The 14274-nt window shown below is 71.9% G+C and overlaps 1 protein-coding gene across 3 annotated transcripts in view; it reads left to right on the forward strand.

The window, feature by feature from the left end:
- The first annotated feature begins 261 nt into the window (after positions 1-261).
- The window catches only part of FLNC (filamin C), a 54744-nt gene continuing 40731 nt past the window's right edge, over positions 262-14274 (forward strand). For 2 of the 3 annotated variants that reach the window (XM_075924948.1, XM_075924962.1), the window contains exons 1-4: positions 262-626; positions 11796-12044; positions 13185-13282; positions 13752-13902. In XM_075924948.1, coding sequence (XP_075781063.1) covers positions 296-626; positions 11796-12044; positions 13185-13282; positions 13752-13902 — 829 coding nt within the window. In that variant the 5' untranslated portion in view covers positions 262-295. The remainder of the gene's footprint in view (positions 627-11795; positions 12045-13184; positions 13283-13751; positions 13903-14274) is intronic. The other variant, XM_075924955.1, reaches the window with a different exon arrangement.

The raw sequence follows: 14274 nt of genomic DNA on the forward strand, positions 1-14274 counted from the left end.
CAGTTAAAAATAGCAGCCAGATGTCCCGGGCGTGCGGCGCGGGGGGGCGCGGCGGAGCCAATCCCGGCCCCCCGCCCGCCCCCGGCGCCCAATGGCCGGGCCGGCCCTTATCGCGGCGGGGGGGCGAGGAAAGTTGCTCCCGGCTCTTACTTGTATATGGTCAGGGCCCGGCATTCCTGCGAGCGCGGCGGCCTGACGCGGGGCGCGGGGCGGGGGCCGGCCCCTTAAAACCCCCCTGCGCCGGGCGGCCGCGCACTGGGCAGCGCAGCGCAGCGCAGCGCAGCGGGGCGGCAGCATGAGCGGCCCGGGCGGCGAGGCGGCGCCGGCCGAGGAGCTGCCGGCGGCGGAGAAGGAGCTGGCGGAGGACGCGCCCTGGAAGAAGATCCAGCAGAACACGTTCACACGCTGGTGCAACGAGCACCTCAAGTGCGTGCACAAGCACCTGGGCGACCTGCAGCGCGACCTGGGCGACGGGCTGCGGCTCATCGCGCTGCTGGAGGTGCTGAGCCAGAAGCGCATGTACCGCAAGTACCACGCGCGCCCCAACTTCCGACAGATGAAGCTGGAGAACGTGTCCGTGGCGCTGGAGTTCCTGGAGCGGGAGCACATCAAGCTGGTGTCCATCGGTGAGCGGGGCCGGGGGGGGGGGAGCGGCGTGGTCTGCGTGTGAGCCCCCCCTGGAGACGCGCCCCTCGTCTGCACGTGCCTCTCCCCCCTCTGCGTGCCAGACACGTGCAAGCCGCTTGTGCACACACCGGTGGGCGGGTGCCCCTGGCACACTCACTCGTGTGTACTGATCTGCCCGTGACACGTGCAAAGCTGCTCGTGAACACGCTGACCGGCGGGTGCCCCTGGCACGCTCGCTGATCTGCCCATGACACGTGCAAAGCTGCTCGTGAACACACTGACTGGCGGGTGCCCCTGGCACGCTCACTGATCTGCCCGTGACACGTGCAAAGCTGCTCGTGAACACACTGACCGGCGGGTTCCCCTGGCACGCTCACTCGTGCGCACTGATCTGCCTGTGACACATGCAAAGCTGCTCATGAACATGCTGACCGGCGGGTGCCCCTGGCACGCTCACTGATCTGCCCATGACACGTGCAAAGCTGCTCGTGAACACACTGACTGGCGGGTGCCCCTGGCACGCTCACTGATCTGCCCGTGACACGTGCAAAGCTGCTCGTGAACACACTGACCGGCGGGTTCCCCTGGCACGTTCACTCGTGCGCACTGATCTGCCCGTGACACGTGCAAAGCTGCTCGTGAACACACTGACCGGCGGGTTCCCCTGGCACGCTCACTCGCGCGCACTGATCTGCCTGTGACATTGACATTCGCTCCTTGCCTGTGCCTCACGCACATGGAGCTGTGGTGAGACACACCCACTGATCAGCGCATGCTCTGACACACTCGCTCTCGCTCATTGGTCTGTGTGTGACACACGCTCAACCCACTGATCTCTCGCCCGGTTTTGGCTCTGACGTCCCCACTGACTTGCCTGGGACACGGACACCCCTCGCACCCAGTGATCTGCATGTGGTGCCACAGATTCATTCATCCCCCCACCCACCCGTCTGTGTCACTAACAAACGCACGCTGATCCGTGTCTCACAAAGGCCCTGGTGCCTCTGGCAGGCAGAGACCTCGTTCGCACGCTGTGCTGCGTCCCAGACACACCCACTGGTCTCTGGCCCTGACACACGGGCGGCCCCCCTTGCACGGATCCCTTCACGGAATGCCATGCTGATTGTGCAACTACACACACTACCGCCCCTTGTGCACGTCCCTCGCTCGCTCTCCCCTAGACATACCCTGCTAACGCTGACTGTGCCCTGACTAACCTGCATACTGGTGACACACTCATCCCCCCCAAGGCGCGTGTGTGTGTGTGTGTCTCACACACACCGTTGAGCAGATCGGTAGCCAGCCAGGTCTGACGACTGTCAAGTGGGGGCGAGGGGAATTTGATTCCTCAGCGCTGGTTTTGCTCGTGTCTTCTGGTGGGACAGTAAAACTTTCCCACCTTTCTCGGGGCGGGGGGAGGGAATTCCTCATGCCTACCCTGGCACGGCGGGGGGGGGGCACCACGACTCCCCCCTAGGAGGTGCCCCAGCAGCAGGCTAGGGAGATGCAGGGGGCCGGTGCGTGGGCTGGGCCCTGGCGCTCTTGGCCTGTTTCTGGCCCAGGGAACTAGGGATTAGCCAGCTCGGGGGGGGGGGGGGGACCCGCTGGAGCCGCGGGCAGGACGGAAAGCCAAGCGAATCCGAGGTTCCCGGTTCTCACGGCCCTCGCTGGAAGCGAGAAGGCCGAGGGCGAGTGTCTCCCCACGTGCCCCAGCTGGGGGGGGCGCCGGGGCTCTGACTGGGATGCAGGCCGGGGCGCGGGGTGGGCCCTGTGAGCGCCCCATCCATGGAGGGGTGCTGCCGCGGCGGGGATGGGAGCAAAGCTGGAGGAGCAAGGCTGCAGGGGACTTTCTGGGCGGTCGGGGGCTTTGATCCGTCTTCCCGGGGACGGTGGAACGCAGCTTTGGAGCAGCCTGCCCCGGCCCCCAGCCACACTTGTTCCCTGGCATCTGTGCATGTCCCTGGCTGACTCACCGCGCGAGGGGAAGGGCCGGGCTTACAGATCTGCTGTTCTGCGCGGGGCGGGGGCCCCCTCCAAGCGTGGGGCGGACCCATCCCCAGCTCCGGCCCTTGCTGGTCCCACGGGGGGGCTCGGCCCTCACATGTGTGGCGTTGCCGGGTGGCCGCAACGCAGCTGCCGCGTGCCACCCCAGAGGCAGCCGCATTCTGGCGGGGGGCGAGCGATTGCGCTGGGCCCAGGGCGGTTTGCCGGGGTAGCCGGCCTCCGAAGGCTGGTGGGGCCCTTGGCAACGCCTCCCCCTCCCCCCCGCCCGGCTTGTCCGTTTGTGATTTCATTCCTCTGGAGCCGGGCCGGAGCTTTGGCGCCTTGCCCAGGCCTGACCCGCTGCCCCGCCTGGCGTCCCGCTCGCTCTGGGAAGCCCGAGGGGGGCGGCCGTGGCGCGGCCCCGCTCAGAGCCCGGGCTGAGCCGAGAGCAGCTGCTGCCTGGCTCCAGGAGCGGCCTGGCCCGGATTTATTGTTCTCCCTCCCGCGGGCGGGGGGCAGAGCCTGGCGCAGAAGCCTAAAAAAGGCCGTGGAGGCTCCCGGCTCAGCCCGCGGGGTTAACCCTTCGGTGTCCAAAGCCCGGGCGCGGTGGGGCTGGCCGGCCAGGGACGGCTCTGACACACCGTGGGCAGCTGGGGCAGGCGCGGCCGGGACGGGGTCTGGGCCTAGGGGCTGCCCCGGGGTGGGGCAGGGAGGAGCTGCAAGGGGACGGCAGGGCCAGCCAAGGAAGTGGGGTGAGCTCCCGGACAGGGGAGTCCCAGGGTGGCATGGGGCTGCCTCTGGCTTCCCCCACATCCTCCGGGGGGGGTCCCGCGGAGAGGCCCTGACACTAGAGCGGGAGGCCTAGTCGTCCCCCCCCCCCCCATTGCTCGGCAGATGCCTGCTGAGCCCACATCTGCCTCGGCTCTCGCCTGCCCCACTGGGGTTGAGCTGTTTGGGGGGGGAGGGGGAGGAGGAGGCTGGTCTCCCCTCCCCCGCTGCCCAGGCCTGTCCCGGGCCCAGCGCCTGGGTCTCTCCAGCCAGGATGGGGGAGGGTCCCTTGGGCTCCTGCCCCGGCTCCTCTCCACTTTCGGGGCTCGTGGGGAAGGGCTCCTCCCGCTGCAGGGTGAGGGGGCTGCAGCCACCAGTAACTCTCCACCCCACCCCACCAAAATCCTGCTGGCTGGGATGGGGCAGGGGGCTACCCTGGGCTGAGCAGGGCTGTGGGTTGGAAGTGAGGGGGGCTCTGGCAGGGCTGTGGGGGGTCGGGGCCGGCAGGGGCTGTGAATCGGGAGTGAGGGGGGCTCCAGCAAGGCTGTGGGGGGCCGGGGCCGGCAGGGGCTGTGGGTCGGGAGTGAGGGGCTCCGGCAGGCCTGGGGGTGGCCTGGGGCCGGGCTGGCAGGGGCTGTGGGTCGGGAGTGGGGGGCTCCGGCAGGCCTGGGGGTGGCCTGGGGCCGGGCTGGCAGGGGCTGTGGGTCGGGAGTGGGGGGCTCTGGCAGGGCTGGGGGGGGCCTGGGGCCGGGCCGGCAGGGGCTGTGGGTTGGGAGTGGGGGGCTCCAGCAGGGCTGGGGGGGGCCTGGGGCCGGGCCGGCAGGGGCAGTGGGTCGGGAGTGGGGGGGGCTCTGGCAGGGCTGTGGGGGGGTCGGGCTGGCAGGGGCAGTGGGTTGGGAGTGAGGGGGGCTCTGGCAGGCCTGTGGGGGGCCGGGGCCGGCAGGGGCTGTGGGTCGGGAGTGAGGGGCTCTGGCAGGGCTGGGGGGGGGCCAGGGCCAGGCTGGCAGGGGCAGTGGGTCGGGAGTGGGGGGCTCCGGCAGAGCTGGGGGGGTCCTGGGGCTGGGCTGGCAGGGGCAGTGGGTCGGGAGTGGGGGGCTCTGGCAGAGCTGGGGGGGTCCTGGGGCTGGGCTGGCAGGGGCTGTGGGTCGGGAGTGGGGGGCTCCGGCAGGGCTGGGGGGGGCGGGGCGGGCCGGCAGGGGATCTTGCTCCCAGGGATGCCGGCCGTCGGGTGCCGTTTTTGTGCGGCCTCCGGGGCTGGTCTATGGGGCCTTCCCACAGCCGCCGGGGGGCTGGAATTCCGAGAATCTCCCCAGCACCTGTCCCGGCTCCGCTCCCTGCCGCGCAGCTGGCCCGGGGGAGCCCCGTTGGGCCGGAGCGCTCCCGCGGGTCGCTAGGGGGCAGGCGAAGGTGTCGGTGCCGTTCCCGGGAGCCCCCCCAGGCGCCCCACCCTGGCTGCCGACTTGGGTCAGACCCAGGTGGGGTCCCGGGGAGCTGCCCCCCTCGGTGCCAGCCAGGCATGGGGCACCCTGCCCTACTCTGGAATGTGCTGGAAGCAGCGGGCTAGGCCTGGTCCTGCCTCCCCCCAGCATGGCCGGTGGCTTGGGAAGCCAGGTGCCAAGGGGGCTGAGGCGTAGGGGGCACACCAGGGGGCTGGTGCAGCCTGACACCTTCCCCCTGCCCCCCGGCCTGGGGCTCCCCCTGTCTGGCTAGGGGACTGGCGGCTCGTGGGCCGGGCTCCGGCATGTCGCTGGGTTGGGGGGTCAGTGAGTGGCTGGGTTGGGGCGCCCCTGCGGTGATGGGGCGGCTGGGCGTGTGCTGGGGGGGTGACTGGCTCTGGGGTGTAGGAGGTGGGGGGCTGTGCCCTGTGTCCCGGCAGGCTGGGCAGGGAGCAGGAGGGGCTGAGCCAGGGGTGCTGGGTGGGGCTGGCAGGGGTCGAGCTGACCCCCTCCCTGGGACAGACAGACAGACAGGCCTGGCCGAGCCAGGAGCCCAGCGTGGGGCTGGCAGCAGCTGCCGGGGAGGGGGGAGAAATTCTCGGGCTAATCCCGCCACCTGTGCCCATTGCACAGCCCAGCCCCACACGCTTGGGGCAGCTGCTGTGAGCAGCTGAGCTCGGTCTGTCAGCCCTAGGCCCGGTGCCCCCCCAGCAGGCCCTGCCCCAGACCCTCGGGCAGGCAGCTCCCCAGGAGCTGTGGGGCTGGGGGTGGGGCAATGGACAGAGAGTGGGTGGCATGGTGGGTTGGGGGAGGGGCACAAAAGGACCAACAGAGTTGGGGGGAGAGTTGCTGGGGGCAAGATGGGCACTGGCAGCAGCGGTGGGGATGGCTAGTGGGTGGAGTCACTGAGGAGGGGGCGGGACTGGCATCAGGGGTGTGGTCATTGGGCCGGGCTGGGCCTGGCTGCTGTGGGGGGGGGGGTAGGAGGGGTCACAAGGATTGGTCAAGAGAGGGACAATTTTGGGCACGAGCCATTGGTGAGAGCAGGAGGGCGGGCCTGTGATGTCAGAGGAAGGGGAGCCAATCAGCACATGGCAAGCTGGCGGCTCGTGGACCGGCGGCCCTGGATTGGTTATCAGGCCGCGGTGGGGCGCGAGGGACTGACTGGTGCGCAGGATTGGGCGCCTGGGGAAGGGGGCGGGTCGTGCAGGCAGATCCGAGACCCCTCGGCCGGGTCACCGGCACTGGGGGCAATGTCTCCTCATGTGAAAACACCCCTGTGGCTCTGCCCGCTCCCGCCGCGGCTCCGCCCACCCCCGCTTCCGCCCGCTCCCACCGCGGCTCCGCCCACCCCCGCTTCCGCCCGCTCCCACCGCGGCTCCGCCCACCCCCGCTTCCGCCCGCTCCCGCCGCGGCTCCGCCCACCCCCGCTTCCGCCCGCTCCCGCCGCGGCTCCGCCCACCCCCGCTTCCGCCCGCTCCCGCCGCGGCTCCGCCCACCCCCGCTTCCGCCCGCTCCCGCCGCGGCTCCGCCCACCCCCGCTTCCGCCCGCTCCCGCCGCGGCTCCGCCCACCCCCGCTTCCGCCCGCTCCCGCCGCGGCTCCGCCCACCCCCGCTTCCGCCCGCTCCCGCCGCGGCTCCGCCCACCCCCGCTTCCGCCCGCTCCCGCCGCGGCTCCGTTCACACCGAGGCTCCGTGCCCACCCCCGCTTCCGCCTGCTCCCACTGCGGCCCCGCCCACCCCCGCTTCCGCCTGCTCCCACCGCGGCCCCGCCCACCCCCGCTTCCGCCCGCTCCCGCCGCGGCTCCGCCCACCCCCGCTTCCGCCCGCTCCCGCCGCGGCTCCGCCCACCCCCGCTTCCGCCCGCTCCCGCCGCGGCTCCGCCCACCCCCGCTTCCGCCCGCTCCCGCCGCGGCTCCGCCCACCCCCGCTTCCGCCCGCTCCCGCCGCGGCTCCGCCCACCCCCGCTTCCGCCCGCTCCCGCCGCGGCTCCGCCCACCCCCGCTTCCGCCCGCTCCCGCCGCGGCTCCGCCCACCCCCGCTTCCGCCTGCTCCCGCCGCGGCTCCGCCCACCCCCGCTTCCGCCTGCTCCCGCCGCGGCTCCGCCCACCCCCGCTTCCGCCTGCTCCCACCGCGGCTCCGCCCACCCCCGCTTCCGCCCGCTCCCACCGTGGCTCCGCTCACACCGAGGCTCCGTGCCCACCCCCGCCCACCCCCGCTTCCGCCCGCTCCCACTGCGGCCCCGCCCACCCCCGCTTCCGCCCGCTCCCACCGCGGCTCCGCCCACCCCACCCAACCCCGCCGCTTCCGCCCGCTCCCACTGCGGCTCCGCCCACCCGCCTGCTCCCACCGTGGCTCTGCCCGCTCCCGCCTTGTCAGCTCTGGACACCCCAGTAGGATGTTGCTGCATCTGTGCCCCTCCCAGCTGTCCGCCTGGCACGGCTGCCTCCCCGTGTGGCCATGGCCGTGGCGCTGTGTGTGGGCCCGGCGGTTGTGGCAGGCCCCCGGGCACTGCATGCCCGACGGGGAGGCTCCCAGGTGGGGGTGAGCCAGGCGGCTGCGTGTCTCCCAGCAGTGCCCGGGGGGCTGGGCCTGGGGGCGGCGTCAGGCCAGGCCCTTTCCGCCCCCGGGCTGCGCCGTGGTGAGCTCATCCCTCCGGAGACCGTGCTGGGCTGCTCCGCGCTGACCTCAGGGCTCAGCGATGAGGGGGGGGCGGCCGGAGCCGCGGGGCCGGGCTCCCCGCCGGGGCTGGGCGGTTTGGGCCCAGTGGGCCGCAGAGGCTCCTGGGGGAAGGAGGGCAGGGGCCGGCCCGGCCCTGCGACGACTCCCCAGGCGCCAGTGAGACAGGTGCCAGCCGCCCCCTCGGTGGGCGTGGCTGAGCCTTGCACGCTCGTGACACGCATGGAGCTGGCGTGTTGGGATCCTGGGGAGAGGGGCGAGCGGGGGGGGGGATCCGCTCTGTGCAGCCCCGGGTCTCCCCCTCACGCTGCCCTGGCCTGGGGGCTGCGCTCACAGAACTGGGGCTGCCGGGGGGGGCGAGGGGGGACGGACCTGCTGGGATGGACTCAAAATGCAGCCGGGGCTGGGCAGGGAGCCTGCAGCTGGGCCCAGATGTTCGCTGGCTCCAGCCGCCCCCGCTGCTGGGGCAGGACTCAGGGCCCCCGGAGGGGCTGTGTTGCTACCCGGATCCGCGTGGGCCGACCCCCCCCCCCCCCCAGGCCTCACTGGGGGAGTCTGTGGATGGGACAGAAAAGGGGGGTCTGAGAGTGACCTGCCCCTGCTCCCCAAGGCAGACACCGGGGGGGTCAGAGCAGGGATGGGGGGATGTTCCCCCCCCCCGAAATTTAATTCAGCTGACCCCTCAGGCTGGGCTGAGCCAGGGCACCTGTAACAGGCGGGGGGGCGGGGGGGCTTCATCCCGGGGGGCTTCCTCTCCCCAGGCTGGCTGGGGTAGAGCGTGGATGGCAGCTCACTAGGACCCCCCCAGCCCCCCACCACGTACTTCTGCCAGGCAGGCCTGCCTGTGCAATCTGTGGGGAGAGGACCCCCTGCCGAGCCCCCTCCGTCCCCTTCCCTCGGTGCCCCCCCGCCGAGCCCCTGACCCTGGGTGCCCCTTGCCAGCCCCCCCAGCCCAGCGCCCCCTTCTGAGCCTGCCTAGCATCTCCCAGGACCCCCCCCCCCCCGGATCACTGCTGGGGGGGGGGGGTGGCAGGCCATTTCCAAACCTGGGTGCCCCATCTGAGGCTGGGGGGCCCGGGTGCAGGGCCCCCTCTCGGCCCCGGGAACAAAGGGGCCAGTTTCTCCATGTGCCCCCCCCCCCAGCTGCCCCTTCTGGCGTGAACAGCTGAGCGGCTCCCTTTGGTGTCCAGAGGCGGGGGAGGGGCTTAGGAATAGCAGCTGTTCCTCGCCCCCCCCCCCCCCCCCAGAACAAATCAGGCTTTGAGCCCTGGCCCCGGAGCTGGGGGGGGGGGGGGAGCTTCAGCCAGTCCCACCTGCTTCCCTTAGGGTGGGGGTTCCCCAGTCTCCCAGACCTGTCCACCCCCCGGAGAGGGACCAGCCCCCCCCATCACGTGGGGGGTTCCCCTCTGCTCCCCCTTGCCCTGCCCCTCCCCCACTCCGTCCCCTCCCCCTCGTCCGCAGGGGATCAATGGAGCCTGGCTGGGAACATCCGCAGCCATTTCCTCCCTGGGCCAAATCCAATTGCTTGTTCCGTGTCCACCCCCCTCCCCTCCCCTCCCCGCTGGGGGGGGCTGCAGCACGGGGCCCCGCTCGCCGAGCCTCCCCGCTCCCTTCCCCCACCTACTGGGGGCCAAGCACGGACCCCCCCTCACCCAGTGTCCCCCCCACCCTCTGGGGGCCACAGCACACAGCTCTCCCCTCACCCAGTGTCCCCCCTCCCCCACCTACTGGGGGTCAAGCAAGGGGCCCCCCCTCACCCAGTGTCCCTCCACCCTCTGGGGGCCACAGCACACAGCCCCCCCCTCCCACCTTCTGGGGGCCACAGCACACAGCCCCCCCTCCCACCTTCTGGGGGCCACAGCACACAGCCCCCCCTCTCCCACCTTCTGGGGGCCACAGCACACAGCTGCCTCCCTCCCCCAGCATCTCCCCCTCCCCCCCTTCTGGGGGCCACAGCGCACAGCCCCCCTCGCCCAGTGTCCCCCCCTCCCCCACCTTCTGGGGGCCACAGCACGGATCCCCCTCACCCAGCGTACCCCCCCTCCCCCACCTTCTTGGGGGCCACAGCACACAGCCCCCCCCTCGCCCAGTGTACCTCCCCCCCTTCTGGGGGCCACAGCACACAGCCCCCGTCACCCAGCATCCCCCCTCCCCCACCTTCTGGGGGCCACAGCACAGAGCCCCCCCGGTGGGATCTGGAGTTTGGGGGGTGGCTGGAGGCCAGGAGCGATGTTGGGGGGGGTGTAGGTCTTAGAAGAGAGGGGCTGGGGGCTTGGGCTCCTGGGTTCTGTCCCTGGCGGGGGGAGGGGAGTGAGGTATAATGGTTAGCGTGGGGGGGGGGGCGCAAGCCTGTGGGGGCAGGGGCCTGCTCTTTGTCTGGTTTCTGTCGTGACCGCGCCTGAGACCTGCCCCTGCCAGAGGCGAATGCTCGAGCGGCTCCGGCGTGCGAAGCTTGTGGCTCCGTGGGGCCAGGTGGAGCCGTGTGGGGCCGGGCTTGGGATGCCAGAGCAGAGCTGGCCCACGGACATCCCAGAGCCACGCGCCTCCAGCTCGGAAATGCAGCCACCTCTGGGGTGGGACACAGCTGCTGGTAACACCTCCCCTCCCGCCGCTGCTGGGCACGAGCAGGCGGAACACGACTGGCAGAGCTAGCCCCCGCCAGGCCGGCACGGCTCCCCACCCCCGTGCGTGGCACCGAGCACGTTACACCCTGTGTGGGAGAGCACCTTGGCACCGGGGGGGGGGGGATGCCAGCCCCCCTAGGACCCAGGAATTAGCCCAACAGGCAATGCTGCTTTCTCCAGCGTTGGCGTCTGAGGCTCTGTCCAGTCTCCTTCCCATCTCCACGGGCAGCAGAGCAGGGCTGCCCCCTGCTGGCTGGAAGCGGGAGTGGCCGGCTGTGTGTCAGAGGCTCCGTAGTGCTCACGCTGGCAGGGATTCTCCGGCAGCCTGGCCTTAGCAGGATGCCCGATGTGTGGGGCGGGGGAGCCCAGAGGCTGGGGGGGCAGGGACTGACGTGGGGTGAGAGGTGGCTGGATTGGGGGCATACGGAGCCTGGCACTGAATACCTGCAGGGCTCCGATGGCTGGGGGGGGGGCCCTTGTTACAGCCCCTCCCCCCGGCTCTTGGCCTGGCCCCCGGCCCGGCAAGGGCTCATGGAAAGAGTCAGAGCAGGAAGGATGGGGCGGGCCCGTCGTTCCCCCGCCCCAGCGAGGCCCGTGGATCCTGCAGCCCGGGCCGGGCTCCCTGCCAGAGCACGGAGAAGGGGGGGCCCAAGTCATACCACACCCTATGCCCCCCCGGAGGCTGGCCTGGAGCGCGTGGGCTGGGGGGGACCAAGCCATGGGCTCCCCCTCCCCCGCTGTCCCATTGGAGGAGCATGGGGTGGGGGTGAACTGGCTATGGGGGCTTTCCCCCACCCCCTCCTTGTGCAAGGTCCCTTTGCCTCTCCTCTAGGAGTGGGGGCAGGATGGGGGCTGTGGGGCAGGAGTGAGGGGAACCGGCAGAGTTGGGGGGGCAGGGCTGGGCTAGCAGGGGCTGTGGGTTGACCCTGAGGGGCATTGGCTGGGCCAGGGGGCAGGGGCCGGGGGGCAGGGGCTGCGGGTTGGCCCTGAGGGGCGTTGGCTGGGCCAGGGGGCAGGGGCTGCGGGTTGGCCCTGAGGGGCGTTGGCTGGGCCAGGGGGCAGGGGCTGCGGGTTGGCCCTGAGGGGCGTTGGCTGGGCCGGGGGGCAGGGGCTGCGGGTTGACCCTGAGGGGCATTGGCTGGGCCAGGGGGCAGGGGCCGGGGAGCAGGGGCTGTGGGTTGGCCCTGAGGGGCGTTGGCTGGGCCAGGGGGCAGGGGCCGGGGGGCAGGGGCTGCGGGTTGGCCCTGAGGGGCGTTGGCTGGGCCAGGGGGCAGGGGCCGGGGGGCAGGGGCTGCGGGTTGGCCCTGAGGGGTGTTGGCTGGGCCAGGGGGCAGGGGCTGCGGGTTGGCCCTGAGGGGCGTTGGCTGGGCCGGGGAGCAGGGGCTGTGGGTTGGCCCTGAGGGGCGTTGGCTGGGCCAGGGGGCAGGGGCTGCGGGTTGGCCCTGAGGGGCGTTGGCTGGGCCGGGGGGCAGGGGCCGGGGGGCAGGGGCTGCGGGTTGGCCCTGAGGGGCGTTGGCTGGGCCAGGGGGCAGGGGCCGGGGGGCAGGGGCTGCGGGTTGGCCCTGAGGGGCACCAGGACATGGCTTCGCACTTGCCAGCCGTGCCCCTGGGGGTGCGGATCCCGCCAAGGGGCAGCGGGCGCCCCGGCCTGACCCCCCCCCCCCCCTTGTGCCCGCAGACAGCAAGGCCATCGTGGACGGGAACCTGAAGCTGATCCTGGGGCTGGTCTGGACGCTGATCCTGCACTACTCCATCTCCATGCCCATGTGGGAGGATGAGGACGAGGAGGACGCCAAGAAGCAGACGCCGAAGCAGCGGCTGCTGGGCTGGATCCAGAACAAGGTGCCCCAGCTGCCCATCACCAACTTCCACCGCGACTGGCAGGATGGCAAAGCCCTGGGCGCTCTGGTGGACAACTGTGCCCCGGGTGAGTGTTTCCCTGAGTGTACCCGGTTCAGGCGCCCGCCGCGGTATCCCCTTCACCTGTACCCGCCCAGTACTGGCGCACGCCACAGCAACCCCATCGCCTGTACCCACCCGGTTCAGGCGCCTGCCGCGGTAACCCCTTCGCCTGTACCCGCCCGGTTCAGGCGCCCGCCGCGGTAACCCCTTTGCCTGTACCCGCCCGGTTCAGGCGCCCGCCGCGGTATCCCCTTCACCTGTACCCGCCCAGTACTGGCGCACGCCACAGCAACCCCATCGCCTGTACCCACCCGGTTCAGGCGCCTGCCGCAGTAACCCCTTCGCCTGTACCCGCCCGGTTCAGGCGCCCGCCGCGGTAACCCCTTTGCCTGTACCCGCCCGGTTCAGGCGCCCGCCGCGGTAACCCCTTTGCCTGTACCCGCCCGGTACTGGCGCCCGCCGCGGTAACCCCTTTGCCTGTACCCGCCCGGTACTGGCACCCGCCGTGGTAACCCCGTCGCCTGTACCCGCCTGGTACAGGTGCACGCCGCGATAACCCACACCCTGCCAAGGGGAAACCCCCGGGCTCCCCCTATCGGACTCCCAGGAGACTGGTGCCCCAGGATGGAGTTCTGGGTTAGGCCAGGCCAGATTGGTGCTGGGGGGCCCAGCTGAGCCCCCCGTGACACCTACTGCAGCAGCGATGCCACAAAGTCCCTCATCCTGTCATCTGGCTCCCTCTCCCGTCCCACCTGCGCACCTGGCTTGGGGACCCCTCCATCTCCCATCCTACCTGCATGCACAGCTTGGCATGGCACCCATGGGGAAACTGAGGCGCGCACAGGGCCAGGGCTGGCTCTACCCATTAGGCACACTCCCTCTGCAGGCCACTCAAGGCTGGAGAGGAGGGAGGAAGGAACTGCTCACTTTGGGACAGGGGCAGGAATCCGGTTCTGGTTTGTCTCTTCCCCTCCCCCAAAGAGTGGGGCCCTCCTTGCCAGTGGGGACCCCCCGGCGGGTCCAGGAGCCCCCGGGCCGGAGCTGGCACAGTGCCAGGCAAGCCCACAATGCCCCGTTGTCAGGCGGTGCCCTGGGGAGTGTATCTGTGCCAAGGCCGTGCCGGGCCCGCACCGCCGGCCTGACTCTCCCCCGCGTGTTCCCACAGGCCTGTGCCCCGACTGGGAGACCTGGGACCCCAACCAGCCGGTGGAGAACGCCCGGGAAGCCATGCAGCAGGCGGACGACTGGCTGGGCGTGCCCCAGGTACGGGACCCCTGGGCTGGGGCAGGTGGGGCTCAGGATCCCAGTCGGGGCGGGGGGCGGCACGTGCAGCTGGAGGGGCCTGGCAACCCGGGGGCTGGGGGTCTCAGAGCCGAGCGTTGGGGCTGGGGGCCGGCGACCCCGGGCTGGAGAGTCTTGGGGGCAGCGCGTCGGGGCGGGGTGCGTCGGGGGGCTCTCTTGGGGGCAGTGCAGGAGGGGTAGGGGGTGTTCCCCGGGGCAGTGCAGTGGGGAGGTTCTGGGGGGGGCAGCAGGCCAGCTGGGGGGCTCTTGGGGCTCCGGGGAGGTGTCGGGGATGGCTCTCGGAGGGCAGCGCATTGAGGGGCTCTCGGAGCGGTGGCATGTCAGGACGGGGGGCGCTAGGGCAGAGCATGGGGGCTCGGGCGGCGTGTCGGGACGGGGGGCGCTCGGGGCTCTGGCCCCAGGCCCTGAGCAGTGCCCTGCCCCCCCGCAGGTGATCGCCCCGGAGGAGATCGTGGACCCCGACGTGGACGAACACTCCGTCATGACCTACCTGTCCCAGTTCCCCAAGGCCAAGCTTAAGCCTGGGGCCCCCCTGCGCTCTAAGCAGCTGAACCCAAAGAAGGCCACCGCCTTCGGCCCCGGTACAGCCCTCCCCCCCCCCCCCACGGGGCAGGGGTATCACCCCAGCAGGCCCCGCCCCACACCGAGCCGGGGGGCACAATGGGAGAAGAGGGACCAGGGACAAGAACTGGGCATGGGGAGGGGCAGGAACTGGCTGTGGGGGAGGGGAAGAGGCCAAAATGGGGGGAGCGGAGGGGGCAGGAACCGGCTGTGGGGGAGGGGGAGGGGCAGGAACAGGCTGTGGGGGAAGGGCATAGGCTGTTGGGGAGGGTTGGGGGAAAAATGGGGGGAGTGGAGGGGGCAGGAACAGGCTGCAGGGGAGGGGGAGGGTTAGGGGGGAAAATGGGGAAGTGGAGGGGGCAGGAACCGGCTGTGGGGCTGGGGGCGGAGCT

The sequence above is a fragment of the Pelodiscus sinensis genome, chromosome 1 (genome assembly GCF_049634645.1).
Source record: "Pelodiscus sinensis isolate JC-2024 chromosome 1, ASM4963464v1, whole genome shotgun sequence".
NCBI lineage: Eukaryota > Metazoa > Chordata > Testudines > Trionychidae > Pelodiscus > Pelodiscus sinensis.